At 41.1% G+C, this 26352-nt stretch overlaps 1 protein-coding gene and 1 pseudogene across 1 annotated transcript; one reads left to right on the top strand and one right to left on the bottom strand.

The window, feature by feature from the left end:
• Window positions 1-585: 585 nt before the first annotated feature.
• LOC114095055 (poly(rC)-binding protein 2 pseudogene) lies at window positions 586-1729 on the top strand (annotated as a pseudogene).
• Window positions 1730-11838: 10109 nt separating this feature from the next.
• Gcm1 (glial cells missing transcription factor 1) lies at window positions 11839-26037 on the bottom strand. The gene is made up of 5 exons (XM_027938183.3): window positions 25963-26037; window positions 16465-16717; window positions 15275-15387; window positions 14199-14327; window positions 11839-12855 (listed from the first exon to the last, which is right to left on the bottom strand). The coding sequence occupies exons 1-5, from the start codon at window positions 26035-26037 to the stop codon at window positions 12115-12117; spliced, it is 1311 nt and encodes a 436-aa protein (XP_027793984.1). The 3' UTR covers window positions 11839-12114.
• Window positions 26038-26352: the final 315 nt, after the last annotated feature.

Below are 26352 nucleotides of genomic sequence, written 5' to 3'. Positions count from 1 at the left end.
AAGGTTGGTTGTAAGTGAAGCTGTAGGGAGGAGAATGGAGATCTGAGGGACAAAGCTTGGTGACTACTAAGGAATAGGCAAAATGGCCAGACTCAAGACCTGGGTCTTCAAAAGATAGCATATCCCAGCCACCATTCCTCCCACCAACCTGGCCTTCCATCCCAGAGTGGCTGTGACCCGGTCCTGAACACCTCTACAGTGGAGCTTACCTGGGAAGGGCTGTGTGTGAGAAGGAGGGGGCCTGCCCTATTCTAGGAGAGATGAACTGGTGATCAAGAGCAAGTGGTGAGGGGAGGCCAGCAGAGGCAGCAGCTGCAGCTGTACCCCCTCCCGCCCAGCCGCCCTCCACCTGCTCCGGGTTGCTTTTCCCCTTTCTCTTTCTCCTCCATCCCTTCACCCCCTTTCCCCTCTGCACTCTGACCTCAGGGGGTGGGAAGGCACTCACCCTCTGGCCTGCCCCCATTGTTCGGTTCCAATCTCCCTGCCTTTCTCTTCCCCTCTGCTCCCCCTTTCCCCCTTCATCATGTAGTGCCTGCAGTTTTTGACTTTCACCCCCACCAGTGATCAAAGACTGGAACACTCAAAATACAGCTCCCCATAACAATCCTCAACATGGACACTGGTGTAATTAAAAGTGGACTAAATGTCACTCTCACCTGTGTCATCCAGCTACTTATGCATGGAAAGGAAGTTGGCAGTATCCTTGGAAAGAAAGGAGGATCAGTTAAGAAGATGCGGGAGGAGAGTAGTGCACGTATGGACATCTCAGAAGGGAATTGTCCTGAGGGAATCATCACTTTGACTGAGCCCGCTAATACCATCTTCAAAGCCTTTGCTATGATCATTGACAAACTGGAAGAGGACAGCTGTATGACCAATAGCACAGCTGCCAGTAGACCCCTGGTCACTCTGAGGCTGGTGGTGCCTGCTAGTCAGTGTGACTTTCTCATTGGAAAAGATGGTTGCAAGATTAAGAAATACAGAGCGTACAGGTGCTCAAATCCAAGTAGCAGGGGAAATTCTCCCCAATTCACCTGAGTAGGCCATCACTCCCCAATCCATCACTGAGTATGTCAAACAGATCCACGTGGTCATGTTGGGGTTCCCCCGGAAGGCGTGACCATCCCATATAGACCCAAGCCATCAAGGTCTCCAATCATCTTTGCAAGTGGTCAGGACACAGGCATGACAGTGCGAGCTTTCCCCAAACCACCCCATTCATGTGCCTAAACCCTGACCTAGAGGGACCACCTCTAGAGGCCTATGCCATTCAAGGACAGTAGGCCACTCTACAGCCAGATTTGACCAAGTTGCATCAGTCTCATTTTCTTATGACACATGGCAATACTGGATTCAGTGCAGGTTTGAAGCATCTGCTCAGACTATTTCTCAGGAACTCACTGTTCCAAATGACTTGACTGGCTGTATAATTGGGCATAGAGGTGCCAAAATCAATGAGATCCATCAAATGTCTGGGGCACAGATCGAAATTTTAAACCCAGTGGAAGGATCTACTGATAGGCAGGCTACCATCACTGGATCTGCTGCCAGCATTAGCCTGGCTCAGTACCTAATCAACGTCAGGCTTTCCTTGGAGACAGGTGGCAGGAGGAGCAGCCAGAACAATGCAGATTCATCCATCATTCCTTTCTGCTGTTCCGCACTGTCCATGATCCATGACGCATTTTGTAAATTTTCAGTTTCTATGTTCTTTATCATCCACTTGTGATTTTTAAATTAAAGCATTTTAATTCCTTTCTCAAAAAAAAAAAAAAAAAAGCGCAAGTAGTGAGGATGTTAACCCAGCAACTTCAGAGTTCAGGCAGGTGAGAATCCCTGGGCTGTAACGAGTTCTCACAGGCCAATGAAGGATGCAGAGGTGTGGACATGGCCTCGGGGGTGCTGGAGCAGACTGGTGGAGGCAGCATCAGTGAGTGGGCGCCGATGGCACACAGCAGAGCAGCACAGTGGCAGCCAGAGAGGTGCTCTGGGAGCTGCCAACAGACACATCTTCCTCACCCACCTTAAGGACTCCCTGGATCCAGAAACATCAGGAAATTGGACTGCCACAAAGCAGGTAGGACAAACTCCAGGGCACACTGCCACCCAAGCAGGTGAACCTAAGGTACGCCTGGGCTCTACCTGTCACACAGTGCTTGGGGCTCCTCAAGCCCCAAGGGAGAAGAATTGCACTCAGCATTGCATTCATTCTAAGTGGGATGGGCTTCTCAGCTCCTGAGAACTGAGATTACTCAGATTTCTTAATACCTAGGTGCCATTATGGTAAAATGAGTCACTGATTTAATAACAGTTTTTATGGGAACTTTTAAAAAAGAAAGAACACTAGATTAAATATATACATAAATAAGGAGATGTATCTCCATATTTCAGAAATATTAGAATATAGTAAAAAAATATTTTTTTTTCATAGAATTGAGGTGACTTGTGTCAGTTTAGCAACATTTTCACTCACCATCTATAGTCCTTAGGTTACTGAAGAGTGTCACATAAACCTGAATGCTGGCGTGTCTGTTTAAACAGTGGCTATGATTTATTTTGTTCTCAGCCTGATGATTGACGCACTCTGGAAACTTTATCAAGCCTCCTTTTTTCCCTGAGCCTGAACCCTGCCAATTCAGGAATAATAGGAACTAATAGGAATTACCTACCAGCCTCTCTTTTCTTGAAAAAACTTACATTAAAGTTGTATTTATTGTAGTGAATTCTGGCTTTGTTATTTAAAGGCATCATACATGGCATATTCTTTTCAGAGTTTAAAAAAGTCTTCAAGAAGATTCTAGATGGCCGAATAGGAATGCCCAGCACATATCACCTCCTCCACAAAGAAGAACCAAAATAACAGGTGTGTAGCAAAGTTTTGAGATGAGTAACCATGCCAGAACACTGGAAATCAGCAAGAGAAACACTGGCACCCTGTAAGATTCCAAAACCTGGGACAATAGTGTAAGAAGAGAAACAAAATACTAATATTTACTACACTGATTCATAGGTGAGGGAGGAGGATTCTCCCTTCTGCAAGAGTAAGGGTGAAAGAGAGAGCCCCAGCAACTTCCAGCAGTGCAGATCTGTGCAGATGCTGGCCATCAGAGCTACTGGAAAGTTTCACAACCCTCACCAGCTTGCAGCAGTCTTAGAAACTAACTTGAAATCTGTGCAGTAGCCTTGCTTTGGAAAAGGATCTCACATCCACTGCCTGCAAACATCTGTAGAGCTGTAGCCAGGAGCCATCTGGAGAGGGGAGATACCATCTAAATTTTCACTACTCTAGAGGACAGAAACTGCTGTGTAGTCCCGTCTCTGGGACCCCCACAGACTTTCCACTGCATTGGCTTGGGAGGCAGCTGCTTTGCAAACCGAGCTTGGCCCTTATGATTCACTGTGACCCAAGCTTACTTGAGAGAAGAACAGAGGGTACTGCCCTTGAGAACCAGGAGATTAGGACACTTGCCACGTGACACCATGTGCATGGCCAGCCACGTGTGGACTCACATCCGTGCCAGAACTGGAAGCAGTTTTTCATGAGGTTCCCACAGCCCCTCCCCACTGCACTATGCTCAGGGGCCTGTTAAAGACAGTGGGAGGGAACACTGTGGTCTTAACTGCTGCCCTGTTGCTGTTACCTTGCTTCTGGCACACGTGGCCAAAGAGAGCCCCCAAAAGAAAATTTGCTGACCATAGCTGGGGTCCTGCTACCAAGTAGGCACTGTCACCAAAGTGGCAGAGAAGAACACCAAGGTTCCTGCTGCCACCTCACTCACACAGTTCCCACAACCACGCAGCCCCTGCACCACGTCAGGGCATGCACTGCTGTCACTGCTGGATGTGAGCAGCAGTGGGGAGGGTGATGCAGTCCCTGCCACTGCCTCTCCCCATGCAGCACCTGGGCTCACATCATTGACTGGTTGAAGCATGTCATGCCAGAGGCTCTTGCTAATAGTAGAGCTAGCATCAACAGTGCCCCAGGAAGGTCCTGTTCTCTCACAGGGGCCACCACTCACACTGTAGGAGGAGGTGGACAATGAGCTTCCTGCACCCATTGATGGCTACTCCACACCTGCCCGAACTCCCAGAGTGGCCCTGTGCTTGCATGACCCACAGAGACAGTCGATGTCTGACTCCACCATTAATGCCTAAAGTCATTAATCACAGACAAAGAAGCAAGAGGAGACTATACAATAGAGGCCAGCTAGGATCAAAGTCAACATTACATAACAATCTGACACCCCCAGACACTCTCCAGGAAATAGCTGCTTACTAAGACTACCCCATAAAAGTTGTAGCAATATCCAACCCATCAGATGCATCTATCTCAATATAGGAGCACAAAAATTATTTTTAAAAAATTTTATATGATGCCTCCAAAACAACAGAACCCCCCAAAACTGACATGGACAAAATGCCCAATAAGGAACTAAAAGATTGATTATAAAACATCCCAAAGAAATCCAAGAGAATGCAGATAAATAGTTAAGTGAAGTTTGGAAGACAACACAGGATATGAATGAGAAATTCAGCAGAAAGATATCATTTTTGAAAAAGAATCAATAACAAATCTTGGGAACAAAGTGTACAATAAATCAAATAAAAAATTCAGCTGAAAGTCTCAACAACAAACTAGAAGTCAACCACAAAAGAAATTTTACAACTTCATAAAGGCTAACCCACATATTTTTGAATGAACAGTGGATCATTGAGGAAGTCGGAAGGGAAATGTTTAAATCCCTCAAAACAAATGAAAATGGAAGTACAACATACCAAAACATGTGGGATACACAGAAGCAGTAAAAGGGAATTCCAGAGCAGTAAATGTCTATCTTGAAAGAGAACATAGCCAGGTGCGGTGGCACAGGCCTGTAATCCCATCGCCTTGGGAGGCTGAGGCAGGAGGATCCCAAGTTCAAAGCCAACCTCAGCAATTTAGCAAGGCCCTATCTCAAAACAAAAAAAAAATAAAAAGGGCTGGGGATGTGGCTTAGTGGTTAAATCCCTGAGTTGAACCCCCAGTACCCCACTAATGATGATGATGATGATGATGATGATGATGATAATGATGATGATGATAATAATAATAATAATAATAATAATAAGAAGAAGAAGAAGAAGAAGAAGAAATATATAAATAAAAAATATAATGATATACTACAGAGGCCTGGTAACCAAAATAGCATGGTATTAACATGAAAATGGACATTTATACCAATGGAACAGAATATAGATCCCACAAACAGAATATAGATCCCTGTGGTCTATAGTCAACTGATTTGCTATAACAAAAGTGTCAGAAACACTGAAGAAAGGACAGCCTCTTCAACAAACAATGCTGGAGAACTGGATAGCCACATGAGAAGGCTGAAACTTGATCCCTCTTATCCTGTACAAAAATCAATTAAACATGGATAAAGACCTAAGTGTAAGACCTCAAACTGAGGTAAGACAGAAGAGGCCTGACACCTGAGGAATTTTCAGGAAGTCAGATTATTGACTATAGGGTTCAGAGGCTGCAGTCAATAAACCTGCTTCCTGAAATTTTCTCAGGTGCCCAAGCCTCTTCTCTCCTACTTCAAAATACCATCCAAATATTTATTTGTTTCTTTGTTTATTGGTACCAGGGATTGAACCCAGGGGCATTCAACTCCCGAGCCACATCCCCAGCTCTTTGTATTTATTTATTTTTAAATTTTGAGACAGTGTCTTGCTAAGTTGCTTAGGCCTTGGTAAGTTGCTGAGGCTGGCTTTGAACTTGCAATCCTCCTGCTTCAGCCTCCCGAGCTGCTGGGTTACAGGTGTGAGCCACTACACACAGTTTGTATTTATTTTATACGAAAATAAACTCAGCTTCTTGTGACAAGTTAAAACCCCAAGGCATAGCAGAAGATGCTTCGATTTCCACAATAATTTTTCTTAGCAGCACAAAAGATAGCTGCTAAAAGAATCCCATAGGGTACGTGTCACCTCTCCTAGCCAAGAAAAACTGCTGCAGAGGTGGCCTCTCTTTAAATATTTGTGAGATGAGGGAGTAGCCCACTAAATGCCCCAAGGCCAGGAGACTTCTCTTCTTGTCACAGGACAATATTTTCATTTTGAGGGGTGGATTCTGGTCAGAAACTGGAAGGTTATTCTTTTTGTTTTGAACATGAGAATGAAAACTTGGGAGATGGTTCTGGTTTTAAGATTCATCCCATTCTTTTTTGCCTCAATCACAAGAGGCAATTGTTTAATTTTCACTCTGTTCCCCTCAGTCCTCCTGGTTTTTAAATGACCTTCCTTTACTCATCTCATGAGCTCGAAAGGACCAAGACAGAACATCTACCTTCCAACCAAGCCCTGACACCAGGTCCTGCTGGTGGACTCGGTGGCGGGGGAAGGGTGACAAGAGCAAGAACTTGCTGTTAAAGTGACGTCTGGAACCAAGGTGGCTTTCATCCTGGTAATGCCTTAGCTGCCCTCGCTCCCCACTCTACTGTACCGTCCAGGTCTGAAGTATCTTCTAACTTGCCTCTCTGAGCTCAGTCTTCTCGATTTACCCAGCTCCTGAATAAAGCGTACTTATGAGCAAACAGGAAAGCACTCCCCTAAGTGGAGGATCATCAGGATCCCTCAGGATCCACCAACATGTCAACAGCAGCAAAATATAAAGACCTGTCGACACTGCCCAAATGCTCTTCACTTCTTACCTTTACCAGTTTTACCCTGACCTTTAACGACAGTTATGCCCTGTGCTGTTACTTTTATGGGGTCTTCTGTGTTTTAAGTTAATTATAAAAGTTGGAATTAAGTTACTGGGTTATGTAAATAGCCCACTGCAATCACATAACAGCCAAGAGCTATCTTTCTCTGTATGTAAGTCAAAATTTTCGAGCATCAAGATCAAGTGTCAGGGCTGGGGATGTGGCTCAAGCGGTAGCGCGCTCACCTGGCGTGCGTGCGGCCCGGGTTCGATCCTCAGCACCACATACAAACAAAGATGTTGTGTCCGCCGAGAACTAAAAAATAAATATTAAAAAATTCTCTCTCTCTCTCTCTCTCCCCCACTCTCTCTTAAAAATAAAAAACCTTTAAAAAAAAAAAAAAGATCAAGTGTCAAACAACAGGCTTAACTTGTGTGTGTGTGTGTGTGTGTGTGTGTGTGTGTGTGTGTGTGTGGTGCTGGGGATGGAACTATCTTTGTCTGTAGGTCAAAAGTTTCTAGCATCAAGATCAAGTGTCAAACAACTGGCTTAACTTGTGTGTGTGTGTGTGTGTGTGTGTGTGTGTGTTGCTGGTGATAGAACCCAGGGTTTCACAAAAGGTAGGCAAGTACTCTACCACTGGGCTATGTCCCCAGCCCTTTAAAAATTTTGATATTATTTTTGCATTGGAATTGAACCCAGGGGAACTTTCCTACTGTGCTACATCCCCAGCCTTCTTAATTTTGAGACAAGGTTTCCCTTAATTGCTCAAGCTGGCCTCAAACTTGAAATTCTCCTGCATCATCCTACTGAGTTGCTGGGATTTACACCTTACTCCCTAAAAATGCAAGGATAAAAAGTGCTTTATTCTGGGGGAACAACACCCTAGAAGAAGCCTCAGTTCTCAGAAAATAATTAACTCAATTTCTTTTAAGACAAGTTCTTTCATTTAAATTTTTTTTTCATTTCTAGGATGCATGTTTTGGATGAATGTCTGCTTAGAGAGAAGATCCCCAGTAACAGCTGACCTGAAGAAGTACCTTTAAGCTTGGCTCTGTTTCCAGCGCTCCCATCCCTCTCCTTCTGCCCTCAGCAAAATGACGTGGGATCCACAGCCCCTCTAGGGTTCTCTCTCTCTTTTTTTTTTTTTTTTCAATTCTTCAGGCATCCTCAATGCACTCCATCCACTTCCCCATCTCCCAGAAATTTGCTGATATTTCCAATATGTTTATTATCTCCTTTCTGTTCTCTTGGCTCATGAGTTTGTTCTTTCTTTATGCTTTATTACTAACATTTAAGTTCTCAAAGTGGAGGGACAGAAAAGACATAAATTTATTCTGACACAAACCAAGTAATAAATGATTTCAATGTTTTTTAAAAATTTTTAAAGATATTGATGGACCTTTATTTTATTCATTTATTTATATGAGGTGCAGAATCAAACCCAGTGCCTCACACATGCTAGGCAAGCGCTTTACCACTGAGCCATAACTCCAGCCCTGACTTCAACTTTTTAGGCAAGACAAGCAGTGGAACTAGTTCATACTTTAGACATTTTATTCATACTACAGTTTTATTAAAGTCAGAATAATAGTCCCAACCTCTTTTTTAAAAAATATTTATTTCTTAGTTTTAGGTGGACACAATGTATTTATTTTACATTTATGTTGTGCTGAGGATGGAACCCAGTGCCTCATGCACATGCACTCTACCACTGAGGCCAGCACTCTACCACTGAGCCACAATCCCAGCGCCCCAACCTTTTTTTTGGGGGGTGGGTACAGGGGATTAAACCCAGGAGCATTTAACCACTGAGCCACATCCTCATCTCTTTTTATATTTTATTTTGAGACTGATCTCACTAAGTTGCTGAGGCTGGCTATGAACCTGTGATCTGCCTGCCTCAGCCTCCCAAGCCTCTGGGATTACAAGTGTGTGCCACCACACCTGGCCCAATAATTTCGTTTGATTGGCTTTCAATGTTTCATTATATTTGGGCCATTTCAAGTCAGTTATACACACTGAACATTTCTAGGGGTCTGGCATTGAGCCGCATGCTTAACAGGACATTTACCAGTTACACATGAATCACAGCAATATCAAGGATAATAAATGTTAATGCTGTCATAATATGGAATATCCATATTCCCATTTCAGTTGCCTTTTCTATTTTTATTTTGTATTTTATCTTCACCAAAATAGATCTGGGCCTCTATAACCAAGTATTCTCTATGTTCTTGTAACTGGCCAGTGCTCAGAAACATAATTAAAATTTTTTTGCAGGGCTGAGTAGTCAGTACAATGATAATGACCAGGGCGAGTACATTAGCTGATGCTCAATAAAAACTTGTTAAATACAACACTCAGTTGAAAGAAGTTCTAAAAAAGAACCTAGAAAAAAGAGCCAGTGTAGTGGCACATACCTGCAATCCCAGCGATACAGGAAGATCACAAGTTCAAGGCCAGCCTCGGCAACTTACAGTTTTATATTATTTTATATTACTTTACAATTATTGGATAGTTTTTTTTTTCCAATAAGGGGACTGACTACAAAGAGTCACAACAGAACTTTTTAGAGACATGGAAATGTTCTATAACGTTTCATTTTTATAAAATTACCATGTATACAGTGGGCCAAACTTGTCAAATTGTAACATTTTGCCAGGTGCAGTAGTGCATGCCTAAAATCCCAGCTACTAGGGAGGCTGACAGGAGGATCACAAGTTCAAGGACACCCTGCATAATTTAGTGACACCCTGTCTCAAAATTTTAAAAAATGGGATGAGGGTGTAGCTCAGTTATAGAGTGCCCCTGGGTTCAATATCCAGTGCCACCAAAATAATAATAAATTTTATTATATGTAAATAGTACTTCAATAAAACTGTTCTTTAGAGTTATTGGGATTAGGGTTTGTATTAATTTGTGACCTGAATCCTAATCTTCGGTCAAATCAGCATAGATGTATAAAAATGGAAAAGCAGATGTATAAACTTGCGATCGAGTAACCTGGAGGTAAGTGTGAGAAGCAGCTGCTGAGTTGAGAATTGGAGGCTTGTTGGAGAGTTGGGAACGACTTGGGAGAAGAGTCAGCTTTGTCCATAGCCTTGTTGTACTATTTAATTCTTTTTTTGGGGGGTGGAGGGGTCTACCAGGAATTGAACTCGGGGCACTCAAGCACTGAGCCACATCCCCCAGCCCTATTTTGTATTTTATTTAGAGACAGGGTCTTACTGAGTTGCTTAGCACCTCACTTTTGCAATGGCTGGCTTTGAACTCACAATCCTCCTCCTGCCTCAGTCTCTGGAACTGCTGGGATTACAGGCGTGCGCCACCACACCTGGCTATTTAATTCTTTTAAGCTACATACATGGTCTTGCTTTGATAAATATCAAGATTATAGTTTCTCAAGATTATAGAGAGAAAATGTATGAGATAAAAGGGCACCTAGTCTACTGGAGGAACACTCTTTGAAATACCTGGGCAGTCTCAGACCAGTAGAAATAATGTTTCCTCCCAGTCACTATTTCTCTAGTTCTCTCCCTGAAGCTGGGGCCTTTCAGATCTGGGAACCTCCACCATGCCTGTGCCACTTCCCCAGCCTAGGGGACCCTGAGCCTGTTCTTTCTCCTGCATTTTCAATATTTAATAGAGCCTCAATGAAAGGCCATTCTTTGTAGATAGCTGAGGCTATCAGACTATCTAATCTGCAAAGTATGTGGGGTTCCATAAGACAAACTAGATGGTAGGCACACTGGGGTCTTCATATGATTTATTGAGACCCTATGACCTGTGGATTCTTCTAAATGTTGGCATTCTTTTAATTATAGTGTATGATTCTATTTGCTAGGTTCCCCCCCAAAAGGCAAAAGTAAACCTTGGTTTAGGAATACATACAAAGGTAGTTAAAATTTAAAGAGCCAGCCTAGTGATTACTTTAAAATACAAAAAGGGTTTAGTATGGGACTGGGGACTGCAATCAGAGGATCTTTTGAAGGGCAAGTTCTTATTTCTTGGCTTGGACATTACTAACACAAGCAGTGGCTTTATAACTACTAAATTGAGTAAATGTTTTATGTATTCAGATGAAGAAATTTAGTAGGGTCTAACTAATCTAAATGTCTATCAAAGGGAACTATTTAATTGTGATAGTAAGGTATTAATGTACCCTTAAAATTATGTTTACAAGGACCTTATATTCAAATTGTGTCCTAGGATAACAAAAGTCACATTAGAAATGAATCTGGTATGATATAAGTATATAATGTATACATATATATAGAGAGAATATCTCTAATCTCTAGAAGAACAGATGAAAAACTGGTCAGTGTTGCAAGAAGACAAGGAACAAAAGACTTCTTTTTTACTTTTTAATTTTATATCATGTGCGTTTGTTACAAATAAAAAAAAATCATCTATTTTTAAAAATACTTATTTGTTTGCATTAACACACTTCAGCAAAGAGGAGGAACTGGCATTCAAATATGGCTAGCTAATCATGACCATGTTAATTGTACAGACTTTTCTTTCTTATTCTTCGGTACTGAGGATTGAACCCAAGGACTTGTGCGTTCTAAATACACCTCAGCATTGAGCAACATGCCCAGTCCCCAAAGATACTTTTCTAAGCAAACAGTTCTTACATATTATGAACTTGGCACTGAGCTAGGTGCCATAAAGAATAAACATAAATCGGACAGAATCGAATCCCTTTAAAAGGTGTAGTCAGCGAGGAGGAGGGAGAAGGACGTGAGTAATGTAGGAGAACACTGGAATTCTCTTCATGTGTCCATTTAGTTTTGCTGTCCTTTATGGAGTTAGTTCATGCTTCTTGTCTTGACAAGTCTTAGAAATCAACTAGAAAATATATATTTTATAAATGAATTTGATTACTAAACAAAGTATTAAATATATCAATTCTAGACTATCTTTATATACTTCTGCAGCTCTTTCTACCCTCTATTTCTGGGTTCTGTCATTTTTTGTTATGAAAAAGAAGGCATGGAGGAGATCCTAAGCAGGTGGACTCTTCACATCTTTGCTCCATTTGATATATGTCTGTGACAATGAAACCCAATAGGTAGCAGAGGTGCTAAAAGCCCCAAACAATGAGTGTGGGGTGGGGAGATCAGAGGGCATTTCACACAGCAGGCTGGGTAAATTTCTAGTCCTTACTGAGGATGGAAGCATTAGGGTGGAGGAGGCAAAAAGATTATTTGCATGAAAAATGTTTTGCCTACCACTTGTTGTGATTCCCATTTATCTGTAGTTATGTTTTAAAAGCTGCTTCCTAAGGAAATTCTTCCAGCCATTTCTCAAAGTAGTTTTTGTTTGTTTGTTTGTTTTGTTTTTGTTTTTTTGTTTTTTGGGGGGTTTTTTTGGTTTTTTTGTTTTTTGCAGGAGGGAAGGGATTGTCGAAAAATTTAAGTCATCTTAAAGGACAGAGGTTTAGAAGCATTTCATTATTGCAATGATCCAAACCCATATATGTCATTTCTTCCTCAAAATCCCACTTGGTGCTCTTGCCTGGCAGGGAGCATTGCTGGTGAGGATGGGGGGTGTAGGTGAACAGAAAGGGGTCTTCCTGTGGTGGATGGTAAGCGAGAGAAGGAACGTAGCTGTTGAAATCCACAGGCACTTTCTCTTCATAAAGCTCGCCCCCTGGATTTGGCCATAATGGGTGGCAGCTAGTTTTGGCAGCAGGTGGTTCCAGGGGAATCTGCTGGGGAAAGTTCTCCAAAGAATTCTGGGAAGGAAAGAAGTCACAAGGCCAGCTGGTCAGAGGAAAAGGATAATTGGGACAATAGTTGTCATTGAGAGGGCTTCTCCCCAAAGCAGCGTTTTTATTCCATGCTTGCAGATTGTCATAATCTGAGTAGACTCCAGAGGCAGAAGGCTGAAACAGGTCTCCACTATTGTAGATCCTATTACTGGAAAATCTGCATTTTTCATACAGCTTAGTGGGGTCTAAGGTGGAAGTCGGGTCTGCCAGATCAGTGGTTCCCCCTGAACCATAACTCTTGGAGAAGGATAAGCAATCATTCAGTGAATTCGGCTGGGGAGTGTTAGCTATTAAATGTCCACTGTAACTGCCAGGCAATTGGACACCTTCCTGGAATGACCAAGTTAAAGGTAAACTTCCCTGACTTTGTGTTTCACCTGGAAGAGACTGGAAAGGAAAGTGAAATGCTCATGTTAATAAGTTAAGCAAATCCACACAACTACCACAGACACCCACCAGTTCCTCTACAAGCACGTGCTTCATCAGATTCCCCTCGTTTCTTGCATATTTCAAGCAGGGACACACAGCAGCTCCCTCCCAGCCACCGCAGACTGGGGAAGTAAAGGCTGCCTCGGTTTCCATTTTAAACCTTTCCAACGAGTAAAAGCTGGATTTCCTTTCTCTCTATGGACACACAGCCAGGCCTAAGATATTTCACACTCAAACATAAACCTAATACCCTGTCTTTCTGAGAAACTTTTAAGAGCCAATTTAAGAAAAATCAAACCACTCCCCTCTCCTCTCTCCTTCCCTCCTGTCCTCCACTTTTCTTTCAGTGCTGGAGAGTCAATTTATTTTTATAAATGGAGGAACTACATTACTCACTAGTCAATCATAAGAACAGAACCTGGTTCAGAATTAAGTTATACTCTTATTTATGTCAAAGTATTAGCTAATAAATACACATAGACATATATACACACAAATATAAAAAATGTATAATGTACTATATTATATATAAAAATAAATTTAAATATATATATATATAAATAAATCACTATGAGGCAGACAAACCCACAAATCTCAGCTGTGATGTCATAAAGCTGTGGACTTCACATCACAGTTCATCTAACCCTTTCTCACATCCTGCAATTCCTTTATCTTCAGAAACTTTATTTCATGTTGGTAGGGAAGCTAAGGAAACAATCTACTCTGGAGGCATATAGAAATTTTGAGGGGAAAAAAGCACAAGGCTATTTGATGGAGATTATTTTAATTATAGAGTGCCAAAGCACTCATTCAGGTTTCTCTTTTTTAAGTGTAGTAGGGAAGATGACTAGACAGTTACATAGAATTTTATGGTTGAGAGCATGCTACACTGCCTATCTCGCCTAGAACAACCATTAAGGTTCACACCATCATTTCCACCCCCAGTTACAGAATAGGAAACTGAGGCAAGGAGAGATTGAACCACCTGGGTAACCTCCCCTTGTAAGGGGCAGTGTGGTGGGGGCAGAAATTAAGAGTCATATCTAAGATTAGAGGCAGGAGGATCCCTAGTTCAAGACCAGCTTGGGCAAATTAGAGAGATCTGTCTCAGGAAAAAAAATAAAAGAAAAGAAAGAAAGAGAAAAATAACTCCATTTCTTTAGTAGATGCTTATTTGTAAATGAGCCTGACAGGGTATGTTTTTTTGGCTCTCTTTGTCAGTAAAAGACCAGACCATTCCCATCCACACCACAGGGGTGGCAAGTTGCTGTATGTTTTGAGCATACTTGATGTCAGGTTACCTTGGATCCTGGGTTCCCCTTCAGCTTTAGGGAGACAGAGGCAGGTGCCCCATGTACTTTCTTCATTGCTCTTCTTGCCTCAGCTTCTAACTTGGTTTCTGGCTTTGGATGATCATGCTCTCCCTTTGACTTGAAAGAGACAAGGAAGTAAAAAAGAAAGAACTCTTAAGGTTCACACCATCATTTCCACCCCCAGTTACAGAATGGGAAACTGAGGCAAGGAGAGATTGAACCACCTGGGTAACCTCCCCTTGTAAGGGGAAGTGTGTTGGGGGCAGGGGCTCGCTGGGATTCCCCTCACTGGAACTAGCCAAACAGAGAGCCAATAGTGAAACATTTAGGAATTTTGTGAACTGATTGTTAAAAATGGATGGCAAGGGCCAGGGTTGTGGCTCAGTGGTAGAATGCTTGCCTAGCATGTGCAAGGAACTGGGTTCAATCGCTGGCACCACATAAAAATAAAATAAAGGTATTGTGTCCATCTACAACTAAAAAAATTTTTAAAAAAATGGATGGCAGCTTAATATCAGTCACGGAGGGAACAGTCACATCACAGAAACTGGCAAATGTTCCAAATCAGGACTACTTTTTTTTTTTTTTTGAGATCTGGTTAGCTAGTTCTGCACTGATTGGAACCCAGGCAGTCTGATGTCAGAGTACATTTGTCCACTGTTTATACCACTGCCCCCATTTGTATTTCTTATACATTTCAGCAAAAAATGAGGCTTTGGGGGAAAAGTAACTTGTTCAAGTTTCCAGAGGTAGTTAAGTCAGAGGTGGCCATTGAAGGCTGTGGGCTGCGGGGCAGAGTACTGTGCTAGCCCGGGTGTGATCTGATTAACTATTGTCTGTCCTCAGGAGCTAGGGCCTCTTAGCCAGCTTCCTCCCCAGGGCTTCCCAGCTGAAGTGTGGGGTGCAGATATTTGCTCTCCCTGAGCAGGGACTCCCAGCATTGGTGCAGGGTTGTCTTCGCTCCAGTGTCTCTAGCTTCTGAAGAGCCTACTTTTCCCAAGAAACTCTGCAAACATTTGTCAAATTACAGAGAAACAGAATCACATAACTAACTCAAATCCAACCTGGAAGAATATGAAGCGTCCATCGTGTCTCCAGAAGTTGGTGACGGGGAAGCCCCCATGGCCTCGGCAAGGAATCAGCTTCAAAGGCCCATTACAGTTGGGACAACTTTTCTCTACAAAAAGCAAAAGAAAGTGATGGTACCTGGCTGGCTGAGCCACACGGGGCACTTATGAGCCCTGCACAGACTCAACTTCTGTATGGTAGCAAATATACCTGGGTGGTTTTATGGACTTCTGTCTACTGAGTATTATCCCCCCAGACCAAAGAATACCTGGCCACCATAATGGCCTAGATTGGTCTTATACATGGATAGAGCAAGATGCTACCATCTAAGTGGGGTATGGGTAGATAGCAGGTCAACAAGGAGCTCTTTTGAGCAGAAAAAGGTCTCCCTACTGATATTTAAAATTCTTTTAGAGTAGAGAAAAAATTTCTTTCATTTTACAATTGAACTAAGGATCAAGGGGAAAAGCCCCCTGGGAGAGAGAACACAGTCATTAAATTTTTACTAGGGTATGAATGACTAATAACAGGTTCTGACCAGAGAGCAAGTTTTGAAAACAAATTACTAGGAAAGAATGTGAAATAACTTGGGGTCTGCAGTGGTCTTTGGAACAGAGAACACTAAGAGTGTCTATTTCACAATCCATGAGTACAGAAAATAAAAAGAACAAACATTTCAGCTTGTGATAATGATATGAACCTAAGTGGACAGATCTAAATCTAACTTTAAATTAAATTAATCCCATGATTGCCCCTCCAGATGAATGCATTCATTAAGGTCACACAGGGGCTCATTGCCAAGATGTTAGATGGCAAGTGTGATAAACTACTTCATACTAAACTTTTACTTTCTAATTCTACTAAAATTTACATGGGTCACTGATGAGTTCATGATAGAAGATGTGATCTATCTTCTTTTTAACAAGGGGCTTGCATCAGGGGCCTAACCCAAGGGAGCAGTTTCTTGGTGGGAGCTCTGGATGTGTAGATCTGTGAGGTTGGGGAACAAGGGAGTGGGTTGGTTCCCCTGAATATACTCGGCCTTGCTCCCCACTGCACTCTAGTGTGAAGGGTTTGTTGGGATGTAACACAGCCTTTGGGATGTGTTGGGAGATACTGGCCCATCTGGACAGGGGCATCAGGATGGACACCAGTTTCCTTGCCAGTACTACCAAGTCCCACTCACTCTGCTGCTTCTGCCGGGCTTTGTCACAGATTGCAGGTCTCAGGTAGACCTTGCGCCCCTCCTTGGTAGAGCAGTTGTGGCCGCACACCACCACACCCAGACAGGACTTCTTGAGGATGCGAGAGTTGTGGTTGTTAGTGTTGCGCATGGCCCAGCTGCTCAAGTGCCGCTGTGCATTCCTGTCTTCTGAGCTGTATATGTGCTTCACATAGGAATCTGGCCACTCCTGGAACCAGTCGGTCTTTTTCACATTCTGATAGAAACACAAAGGTCACTATTAGAGTTCGAGCCCTAAAACACAACTGTTCATCATGGAAGAGTCAATAGACATGAAGGACGTTTCGGCCATCCAGAACTGAGCATGAGACCGTTGGCAAGTCTGGCCTAGACTGAATCCTGGAGATGATATCTGTACAGCACAACAGCTGCAGAGAGACTGCTGTGTCTGTCCAGTCGCTGAACCAAAATAAGCTGGAATTTAGGCCCTTTGAGTTCTATCTGATTGATGTTTCTGTAGTCCTTGGTGATAAAAGTAATGACCATTTCTAAGGAAGAATTTTTGAGAGTGAAGTAATCACTGTCCTCTTTCACAATAACTATGGAAAACTTTGTAACTGGACAGTAAGATAATGTCTCATACCGCACTGCAGTTACCTTGTTGGGAATCCCACAGGCTTATGCAAAGTCACTAGAGATAAGCAGTGGGGAGACTGGAGGGCCCTGATTCACAAAGGTCCCAAGAGTCACTTTATTCCCCATGGAGAGTCTTTCCCTTTTTCTCTATCACTGTATACGTATGCCTCAAATGGCAGAGGACTCAGGAAGGAGCTGTGTTCTGGCCCAGGACAGATGCTATTCCCTGTGTATGAACATCTGATTAAACTCTTCCGTGAAAGGTCAGAGATGAGGTAGCTATTATCCAATGGATACAGAATTTTAGTTTTACAAGATGAAAATGTTCTAGAGAGGGGTTACATAACAAAGTGCATGAGGTGACCATTGACTATACCATATAATTAAAAATGGTTAAAATGGCTGGGTGCAGTGGCACATGCCAGTCATCTCAGAGACTCTGGAGGCTGAGGCAGGAGGAATCCCAGGTTTGAGGCCAGCCTCAGCAACTTAATAAAACCCTGCCTCAAAATAAAAATGTGGCTCAGTGGTTAAATGCCCCAGGGTTCAATTCCTGTTTTTCTAAAAAAAAGTTAAGTTGGCAAATTTGTACCATAAAGTAATAATAAGGCTGGCATATTGGCACACAGGCACACACCTATAATCCCAGCAACTCAAGAGGGTTGCAAGTTCAAGGTCAGCCTCAGCAATGTATTGAGACCCTGTCACAAAATTAAAAAGGGTTGGGGATGTAGCATCCCTGAGTTCAAAGCTCAGTTCTGCAAAATAACAACAATAAAAGTTCAGGGATACAGATCCTTAGTTATTTTGCTTTCTGTGCTTCTGTTTTTCTTCACCTGTATAACAGGGATAATGAGACCTGCCAATCTCAAGAGTTGTTCTGAGGGTTAAATATAACATATGTAAAATATTTAGCATGACGCCTGCCATGCTGTGGGCCCTATGTAGATGTTAGCCACTGACAGAACAGTTCACATCCCAGGCCCAACAATGGTAACAGATGCTGCATTTGACAGATCCTGCATAGTTCTTAGAATGAAATGAGTAGTCAGACTTACACAACTGTCAAATAACTAGCAAGAACACTTTTCCTCTAGAAGATTCTGGAAGGTCAAAATAGAAAATTCTAGAAGGCTCAGAGGAAGAGATCAGGGTACCTCGCCAACAGGAAAGCACAGTCTAGAATATGAGAAAATAAAGCCAAAAAATTTTTAGAAAGAAAAACACAAACATCAACATCAGGATGGATAGGCATTTACTGAGTTACACTTCAAGTTTAGAATATGCCAAAGAACAGGAAGCAGCCCCAGAGGAGAAGGGAGGAAGGGTGTAAAGCACACAGAGTGGCATCTGGAGAAGTCCTGCTGGTCCATTAGGCATCCCAGAGGAAGGTGCAGCCAGACTTGTCTCTCTGTCCTTTCCAGGACTTTCCCTTTCTTCCCCAGTCCCCTGGCAATTCTGAGCTTCATAAAATTTAATGCCTGGGGTGAAAAGCTGCCCAGCCAGCCCCCAACCTCTTGCTTTCTCCACCTACCTTCTCTTTGTTCTAACTAAAAACCTACATAATGCTCTCGTTTTGTACCATAGAAATTGTAACAGAGTATTTTATTATTTGAAATGATAAAAAGTGCAAATTAAAACATTGAAATATGTACTTATCTTTAATTATTTGGACTATGAAAATCTGGTAGATTGAAATTGTTTGGATTACTGCACTATAACACACAGCAGAGTAACAGAGACAGGGGAAAAGAGGGACTTAGAAAAAAGTTGAGATTTTTAAAGACAAGTGTCCTCTTCAGGCTGATCTAGGTCATAACTCCTATGACCCAGGATACGAGGAATAAATCTATTAGCGTCTTAGATATTCTGACTAAAGCAAAGACACCCTTCCTGTGGAGGAAGAAGTAATCTCCACATCATTTAATCTATTTATTTCTGCAGGGCGTCCATTGGCACCCTGGTTTTCAGGATTCATGAATAATACTGTAGTTCAGATTCATGAATAATAATCCATATACTTGATAGTATATGGATTGAGAAAATCACTAAGAGTAAATGTGATCAAATGATTCTCTTGGCTATTTATTTATGCCCAGTCTGGCAGTACTGGGGATTGGATCCAGGTGCGCTCTATCATTAAGCCACATCCCTAAACCTTTTTAATTTTATTTTGAAACAGGGTCTCACTAAGTTGCCTAACCCTCAAATTCACAATCCTCCTGTTTCAGTCTCCTGTGTAGCTGGGATTACAAGCTCCACTGCACCCAACTATGCCCAGTCTTTTAATCTGACATTTAGTGGGATTTTTGACATCTTTTACTTTGAAATTATGAGAAAATTCAGATTCCAATAATGCAAAACAACCTAAGAGTCAAATGGATGACAGTGATTTCTCAGACTCTGATTTTCTCAGGCTAAGACTTTCTTGCAATCCTGGGGATTGAACTCAAGGCCTCACATGTGCTAGGCTTTTAAAAGCCTTACCACTGAGCTATGTCTGCAGGCCTGAATATGAGAAAAGAATATTTGAAAGCCATTTAAATCTAAGGCATCGGAGAGGTAAAATTTAAAATGAAAGAATAATCATTTCTTAATCTTGTTTAGCAAATCCCCATAAAATATTTGCTTCTTTTTAGATCCTTTGTTTATCTTAATTTCTAACTTTTCATGAGTAACTCTTTGTTTTTCCTCTTAGTTAAGTAGTTTATAATTGAAAGGGAATATTCCTAAGGTTTCCGCAATGCAAATCTAACTAATTTATATTTTATAATCTCATGGATAACATCATTGGAAATTAATTGATATTTCCATAAATTCTTTGTATAATGTTTTACTAGGAGATTTAATCTTCTAACTCACTCAAAGCTTTCCGAGTGCTATGTAATCAGAGCACAGTTTATACTCCCTTAATTCTAATTTAACTTAACTGCTTGAAATTTTGGTAGGGTGCTGTAAGAATTAGAGATTATTTTTTCTTTGTGGTATGGGGGGCACGTTATCACTGAGCTACAAACCCAGTTCTATGTATTTTTTATTTTGAGGCAGGATCTCGCTAAGTTGCCTAGATTAGCCTCAAATTTGTGATTCTTCTGCCTCAGGCTTCTAAGTAGTTGGGATTACAGGGAGATGTCACCACACCCAGCTAAGAATTAGATATTACTGCTATGTAAGAGTAATACATTTAGACACAAATTTTGAAATATCAAAATGATTTACATTAGGTCATTTTATCAAAATTGAGATGGGTATGGTGATGTCTACCTGTAATCCCAGCTACTCAGGAGGCTAAAGCAAGAAGATTGAATTTAAGGCCAGCCTCAGCAATTTGGAAAAACCCTGTATCAAAATAAAAATGAAAAGGGGGTCTGGGGATGGGGCTTAGTGTTAGAGTACTTGCCTTGCATGTGAGAAGCCCTGGGTTCTATCCCCAGGACTGAAAAAAACAAAACAAAACAACAACAACTGGTATTTATAGAGCACTCAAATAAAGCAATGATTTGCTGGGTTTTCCTTAATTATATGAATAGATTATTAAATCCTTATAATAAATATTTCCAGAATACAGAAGGCACAGCAAACAGAAACGCCTTTAAGCAAATCAAATATAGGGAAAAAATTAGATGTGACTTAGAGAAAAAAAAAAAAATCAAGCAGCATTTGATCTACATAAAACTTTCCGGGAACTTCTATCTTCTGGGCCAACTGGAAATAAAATTCCAAGTATCATCAAGGAGAGAAATTCATTCCAACAAAATGCCTTTGATCATCTTAGAATGATTCCTTACATTAAACTTGCTATTTCCTACATGAGTTCAGGAACCACAACTCAGGATAAAATTCCTTATTTGCTCTAAAAAAACTAAGTGAGGCCAAGTTACTCCAGCTTCAAAATTTTTTGTTACCTACTTCCCTCTTCTCTTCTGCCCTTCCTTTCCCTCTTCACCTCCTAAGCAAGGGCCCTACTGGAGGACACCTGGAGGAGCGTCTGTACTTCCACAGTGGCAAGTACATTCCTATCCCCATCACAGCAGCAGCCCAAAGTGGCAGAATTCCTGCGCTAATAGTAGGAACCCAAATAATCATGGGAGTCCATATAGGTGAAGCTGTGCCAAGAACGTTCACATGACCTTGAGGTCCAAGAGAATGCTAGGTAGAGGGTCAAGTCATGGGTGTCTCCATCAGACCAACAATGTGACCTGATCATGTAGTCAAATTATAATTGACAAGAAATCCAGAATCTGATTTCTCTGTTATCTCCTTAGCATCAAGACACATCTGATTCCTACAGTTGCTTTGTTCTGATTACATTGAGTCTTATGAATTAGCAGAAAAATTTACAAGTTGCTTTTGCTCACAATTTTGGGATCATCCTCTGCAGAGTTAAAGGAAATTTTGCTAGGTAAAATCATAATCCAGGAACAAACAAATTGGAGCAACAGTCCTTTCATACCTTTTTTTTTTTTTTTTCTACTAGTCTATTCTAGGAAATGTTTTCTTTCTTTCTTTTTTTGGTAGCAGGGATTGAACCCAGGGGGCACTTAACCACTGAGCCCATCTCCAGCCCTTTTTATTTTTTATTTGGAGACAGGATCTCTCCAAGTTGCCTCACTAAATTGCTGAGGCTGGCTTTGAACTTGTTGCTGAGATTATAGGCATGCACCACCATGCCCAGATGGGAATGTTTTCTTTACCAAAAACAAAGTACTTAAAACGTGGAGTTGGGCTAGAGTTGTAGTTGATTGGTAGAGTACATGCTTAGTATGCACTAGGCTATGGTTTTAATCCCTAGGATTATAAAATAAAAACAATCAAGAAACCCCTGGAATCGTGTGAGTTAATGGCTTAGTGTGGCTTTGGCCATGGATTTGATCTGAAAACTAGTCAGGGCTTAGGAGCAAAATGAATCAGTGTGTTTTCTGCTGTGGTGTTATTGAAACAACAGATTTCTGCTTGGAAGAACTGGCTGGTGTTAGAAACAGAATGAATACTTAACCTCCCTCTGTGAAATGGGTACTTTAAAGTAGAAAAAGAAACTGAATTTCTTCCTAATTTTCAAACAAAAAAATAAATTTCCTACAAGGCTCTTCCATAAATGTTATAATCAGTTTTAATCAGAGCGTGACACTCTTTGGGACAACATAATCTACATTTTTAATGAAGGTAAAAATAAACCAACGCCCAACATTTACTGTATGAACCAAGCACTCACTAAAGCAATTGGAATTGAACTTTCCAGTATATGTAATGTAAGGGGAATGAAAGGGAAAACAAAATTGATGGATTACGTTGGCTTAGAAAAAAGAGACTTTTATCGATGATGCCTATACTTCAGGTACCTACACTTCTGGGCTGGCTTCCTAATGGTTGTATTAAGCAGAAATGAAATTCAAATAGAAACAGTGACATGAAGATTAGTAAAGACATAATACAGCAGAAGGAGGAGGGAACATGCAGGGAACAAATACAGGGAGCCAGTGTATTTGGCTCACCCTGACTGACGAGGCCCTGGGTTCAATGCCCAGATGTCCAGAAAGAGTTACTGAGGGCAAGTGGAGTTGGAGGGAGGGGGCCTTTCTATACCCAGGATCTGAACATGATGGTTTTCCTGTGCAACCATCTAATGGCTTCTCACTACCTGTAATATAGCCCTGTCTTCTAGGGATAGCCCGCTTCCAAACCACCTGTCCAGCCAGTAACACCCCAAATATTCTTGCTGAATTCCTTTGCATGGCTCCCTCAGGTGGAGACATCTAAGAACCTTCAGATTTCGGTGCCCTATGCTTTCCCTTGATGGTCAAAGCCATTTGCTAGAGACTCTGTCTTGTTCCCATGCCAGAGTCAGGCTGAATACGTGTCCCTCTTTCAAGTTCCTCTAGCATTTTTCTACTTGGTGTTAATTCTTTATGTAGACACTGTATTTGTTCCACTAGACCAGAGACCATGAGCCCTTCCATGGAAGTCAACATAGCCGAATGGCCTCAGCATCTCTTTGCCTGATCCAGGGGACATCACTCTCACTGTTGTCAAAAATTAATCCACACATCTTGATATATCTGAGGGATATAAAAGGATGCAGAGATTCTAGGCCTGGAAGATTAGCCAATGGGTCACCGATTATCCAAAATAACCAAGTTAGCATTTACTGATTGAAACTGGAAGCATGTGAGAAGCTGAGAACAGATAAAGAATTGGTACCATATGTTGCCGAAGTAAATTGTTCCTGCAAGAATATAAAATTATGAAAAATAAACCATGAATTATTTTTATAGGTGGGAGAGAAAATGTAATTGAGGAAATTTATAATAAAAAGACATTGCATTTGACTCTTTGAACCACAGTTTTTTGTGCAAGCTGGAACACTAATAATCTGTGGGTCTTCAGGCAAAAAAAAGAGGCCCATGGTGAAAATATGTTAGGGCAACACCTCTTAATATGACCTTCTCTCAGGAGAGCCATTACACACAGGATGGAATAATAGAATACAGATCTGCAGTAAAGAAATTTGTTTAGCTTCTTTGAACTTAACATTGCCCCTTTACTTTCTCAGCAAGACCTTTTAAAATTCCTTATAATTTGTACTCTACAAATTGGGAAACACTGCTCCAAATAGCTTAGAGATTGAGGCAAGATATGTAAGGAGGTATCAAAGACGTAAGAAAAATGATTTTGTTCAGAGTCACACAGACATTAGGCAATGCAGCTACTCACCAATGAATTCTAGAATTATTAGCTGGAACTCAAGTCCAGGGCTATCTCTAAGTCCTAAGTTTTCCATAATGCACTACAGTGCTTCCAGATATGTTCTAAAAAATAAAACCTTTTGTTTGAAAATCTTTCCCAGATTTTTTACTTTCTACCTCAACTGGTTCTTAAAAATAAAAAATGTCTTTACCTTTATTTTATTTTTATGCGGTGCTGAGAATCAAAACCAGTGCCTCACACATGCCAGGCAAGCACTCTACCACTGAGTCACAACCTCAATCCCGCAACTGATTCTTGATATAATTTCAGAGGTGGCTGAATGATGTGGTCTCTGCTCAGAAATTAAGAAATATTTGCACTTTTTAATCATTTCCATGGTATATTTAACAAGTTGAAGGCACTTAACTATTTCCCTAAATAATCTTGGTACATTTTCTATAAACTTTAAATGATATGTTTCCAAAACTGAATCTATATTTTCACACTAGATTTCTCAGTTTACTCTCTCAGGTAACTAAGAATGCCTTGTTTTTGGAAATTCATGTTGGAACATGAGCTTCTATGAGCCCGAGTTTCCCTTCAGGGAAGTAGTTCTTTCCCTTTTTTGTTTATGGATCTGATGAGTGATATGGATCCTCTGTCCCAGAAAAAAAAAAAAAAAAAGAAGAAGAAGAAAGAAAGAAAGAAAAGAAAAGTGTGTGTTAACACACAGTATTGCCTACCACTTCAAGGAGATCTCTGATTCTACTGCAACCCTGCTCTAGAATGTGACATTGCAACATCTTCCATGCATCTGCTAACTTCAGTTCTTGATGTTTGTGTATCTCCAACTCCTATTTATGAGTTGCCATCATAAAATTTGAAACAGGCAAAATTAGGGTCCCAGAGCTAGGAGTAATTAAAATTTACCTTAGAGCATCTCTAAAACAGCTATAAGAATTGTAATACAAATTAAGAGCAGTTATAAACATAAGTTCCTGAAAATAGACATGGGTATGTTTTAGCTGTGGTTCATTTAGCCACCTTCAGGTGAGTAGAAAATAGGTACATTTTCCATTCTTCAGCCCTCCTAAGACCTACCAAGGGAGAATACGAGAGGACTTTAAGGAGAAACGAAAAGGACAACTTTATTAAAGTAAAAATACCAATTGGTTATAAATCAAGACTCTGGAATCTCTGTCTCCTCTCCTTTGCTTGGGGTAATTCAAATTCCTTGCTCCCAGAATCAGGCAGACTAGATGGACCTTTTCATTTCTTGGTACTAGTTAGTCTCCACCCCTAGTCTTCCTAGTCTCCTTTTCAAACCACCTCAGGGAAAACATTATTAAAACACCCAAAAGATAGGACAAGGAATCCAGGAATGATATACATGGAAAAATCAGTTTTAAACAACCAGTGCTTTCAATCAAATTAAGACTTAGAAAGTCAATTACCAAATAGGAGGTCAAAGAAAATATAAAATAAAAGGCATTCTGTATCTAAAAAGCAATCCAGTTTGGCTGTGTGGTATTTACAGAAGTCATACAAGAGCATGTCATATTCCACAAAAACACCATCAGTCAGACATTGCAGCTACAGGCCATTATTATAAGATAAAATGGTATGGGATCTTGTGTACAATGAAGCACAAATAAATTGTCATGCATTTGATCATACCAACTGGCCAGGGTGAGTACAACCTGAGCAGGGCAGCTTAGGAAGAGAAAGGAATTAGCACACTCTTTGTCTCAGTCTAGTATTGGGAGGATCTGATAGGTAAAGAGCTGCTCAAATCATGTCTCCTCTTAAAATTTCTCAGTTGAGCTGGTTGTAGTGGCGCACATGTGTAAATCCTGGTTACTCAGGAGGCTGAGACAGGAGGATGGCAAGTTCAAGGGCAGCGTGGACAACTTAGTAAAACCCTGTCTCAAAATAAAATGTAAAAAGGGTTGGGATGTGACTCGGTGGTAGAGCACTTGTTTAGCAAGCATGAGGTCCTGGGTTCTATCCCCCGTATTGAAAAATAAACAACAACAAAATCCTCCATCAGATGTCTACTGAAGGTCTAAGGGAGTTCACACAGCTGGGACCCTCACCAATTTCCTTCTAGGTCCTAGCAGGTTAATAATAATCAAGGATTCATAGCCAAATGCAGAAGATAGTCCTATAGCAAGTACATACCTGTGGCAGTTTCATGTCATTAATGTCCCAGTTTAATACCTCTTTGTCTTCAGAATCAAAGTCTTCAGGTTCCATGATAAAGTCAGGTCACCCACACGTTTTCCTCTATTCAATTTCCTTCAATTTGAACTTGAGAATTTGCTCTCAAAGGTTCTTGATATAGGTGGATCAGCCTATTCAAGTAACATAAACAGAAGATTGTTTTCAGAGGCTAAAAAATAAATGATAGTAAGTAATATCAACCATTCAAGAGATAAAAACCAGTTTCATCTGCCAGAAATATCTGATTCACCAACATTTTTTCAAGTACCAACATATTAATAAAAAAAATATAGAAGCTACTAGTGAACTTGTTAAAATAAACCTTGTCTATTGGGAACTAGAAGTACA

This window comes from Marmota flaviventris, chromosome 6 (genome assembly GCF_047511675.1).
Source record: "Marmota flaviventris isolate mMarFla1 chromosome 6, mMarFla1.hap1, whole genome shotgun sequence".
NCBI classification, from domain to species: Eukaryota; Metazoa; Chordata; class Mammalia; order Rodentia; family Sciuridae; genus Marmota; species Marmota flaviventris.
This window is presented reverse-complemented; position numbering and strand designations above follow the sequence as displayed.

What these genes read in the sequence shown, in the direction of transcription:
- Gcm1 (XM_027938183.3), bottom strand. Translation starts at nt 26,037, where the DNA reads ATGGAACCTGAAGACTTTGATTCTGAAGACAAAGAGGTATTAAACTGG. An exon ending in ATGACATGAAACTGCCACAG is followed by an intron (nt 16,718 to 25,962) that starts GTATGTACTTGC and finishes TGTTTCTATCAG; the next exon opens with AATGTGAAAAAGACCGACTG. An exon ending in GACGCTTCATATTCTTCCAG is followed by an intron (nt 14,328 to 15,274) that starts GTTGGATTTGAG and finishes GTCTCTTTCAAG; the next exon opens with TCAAAGGGAGAGCATGATCA.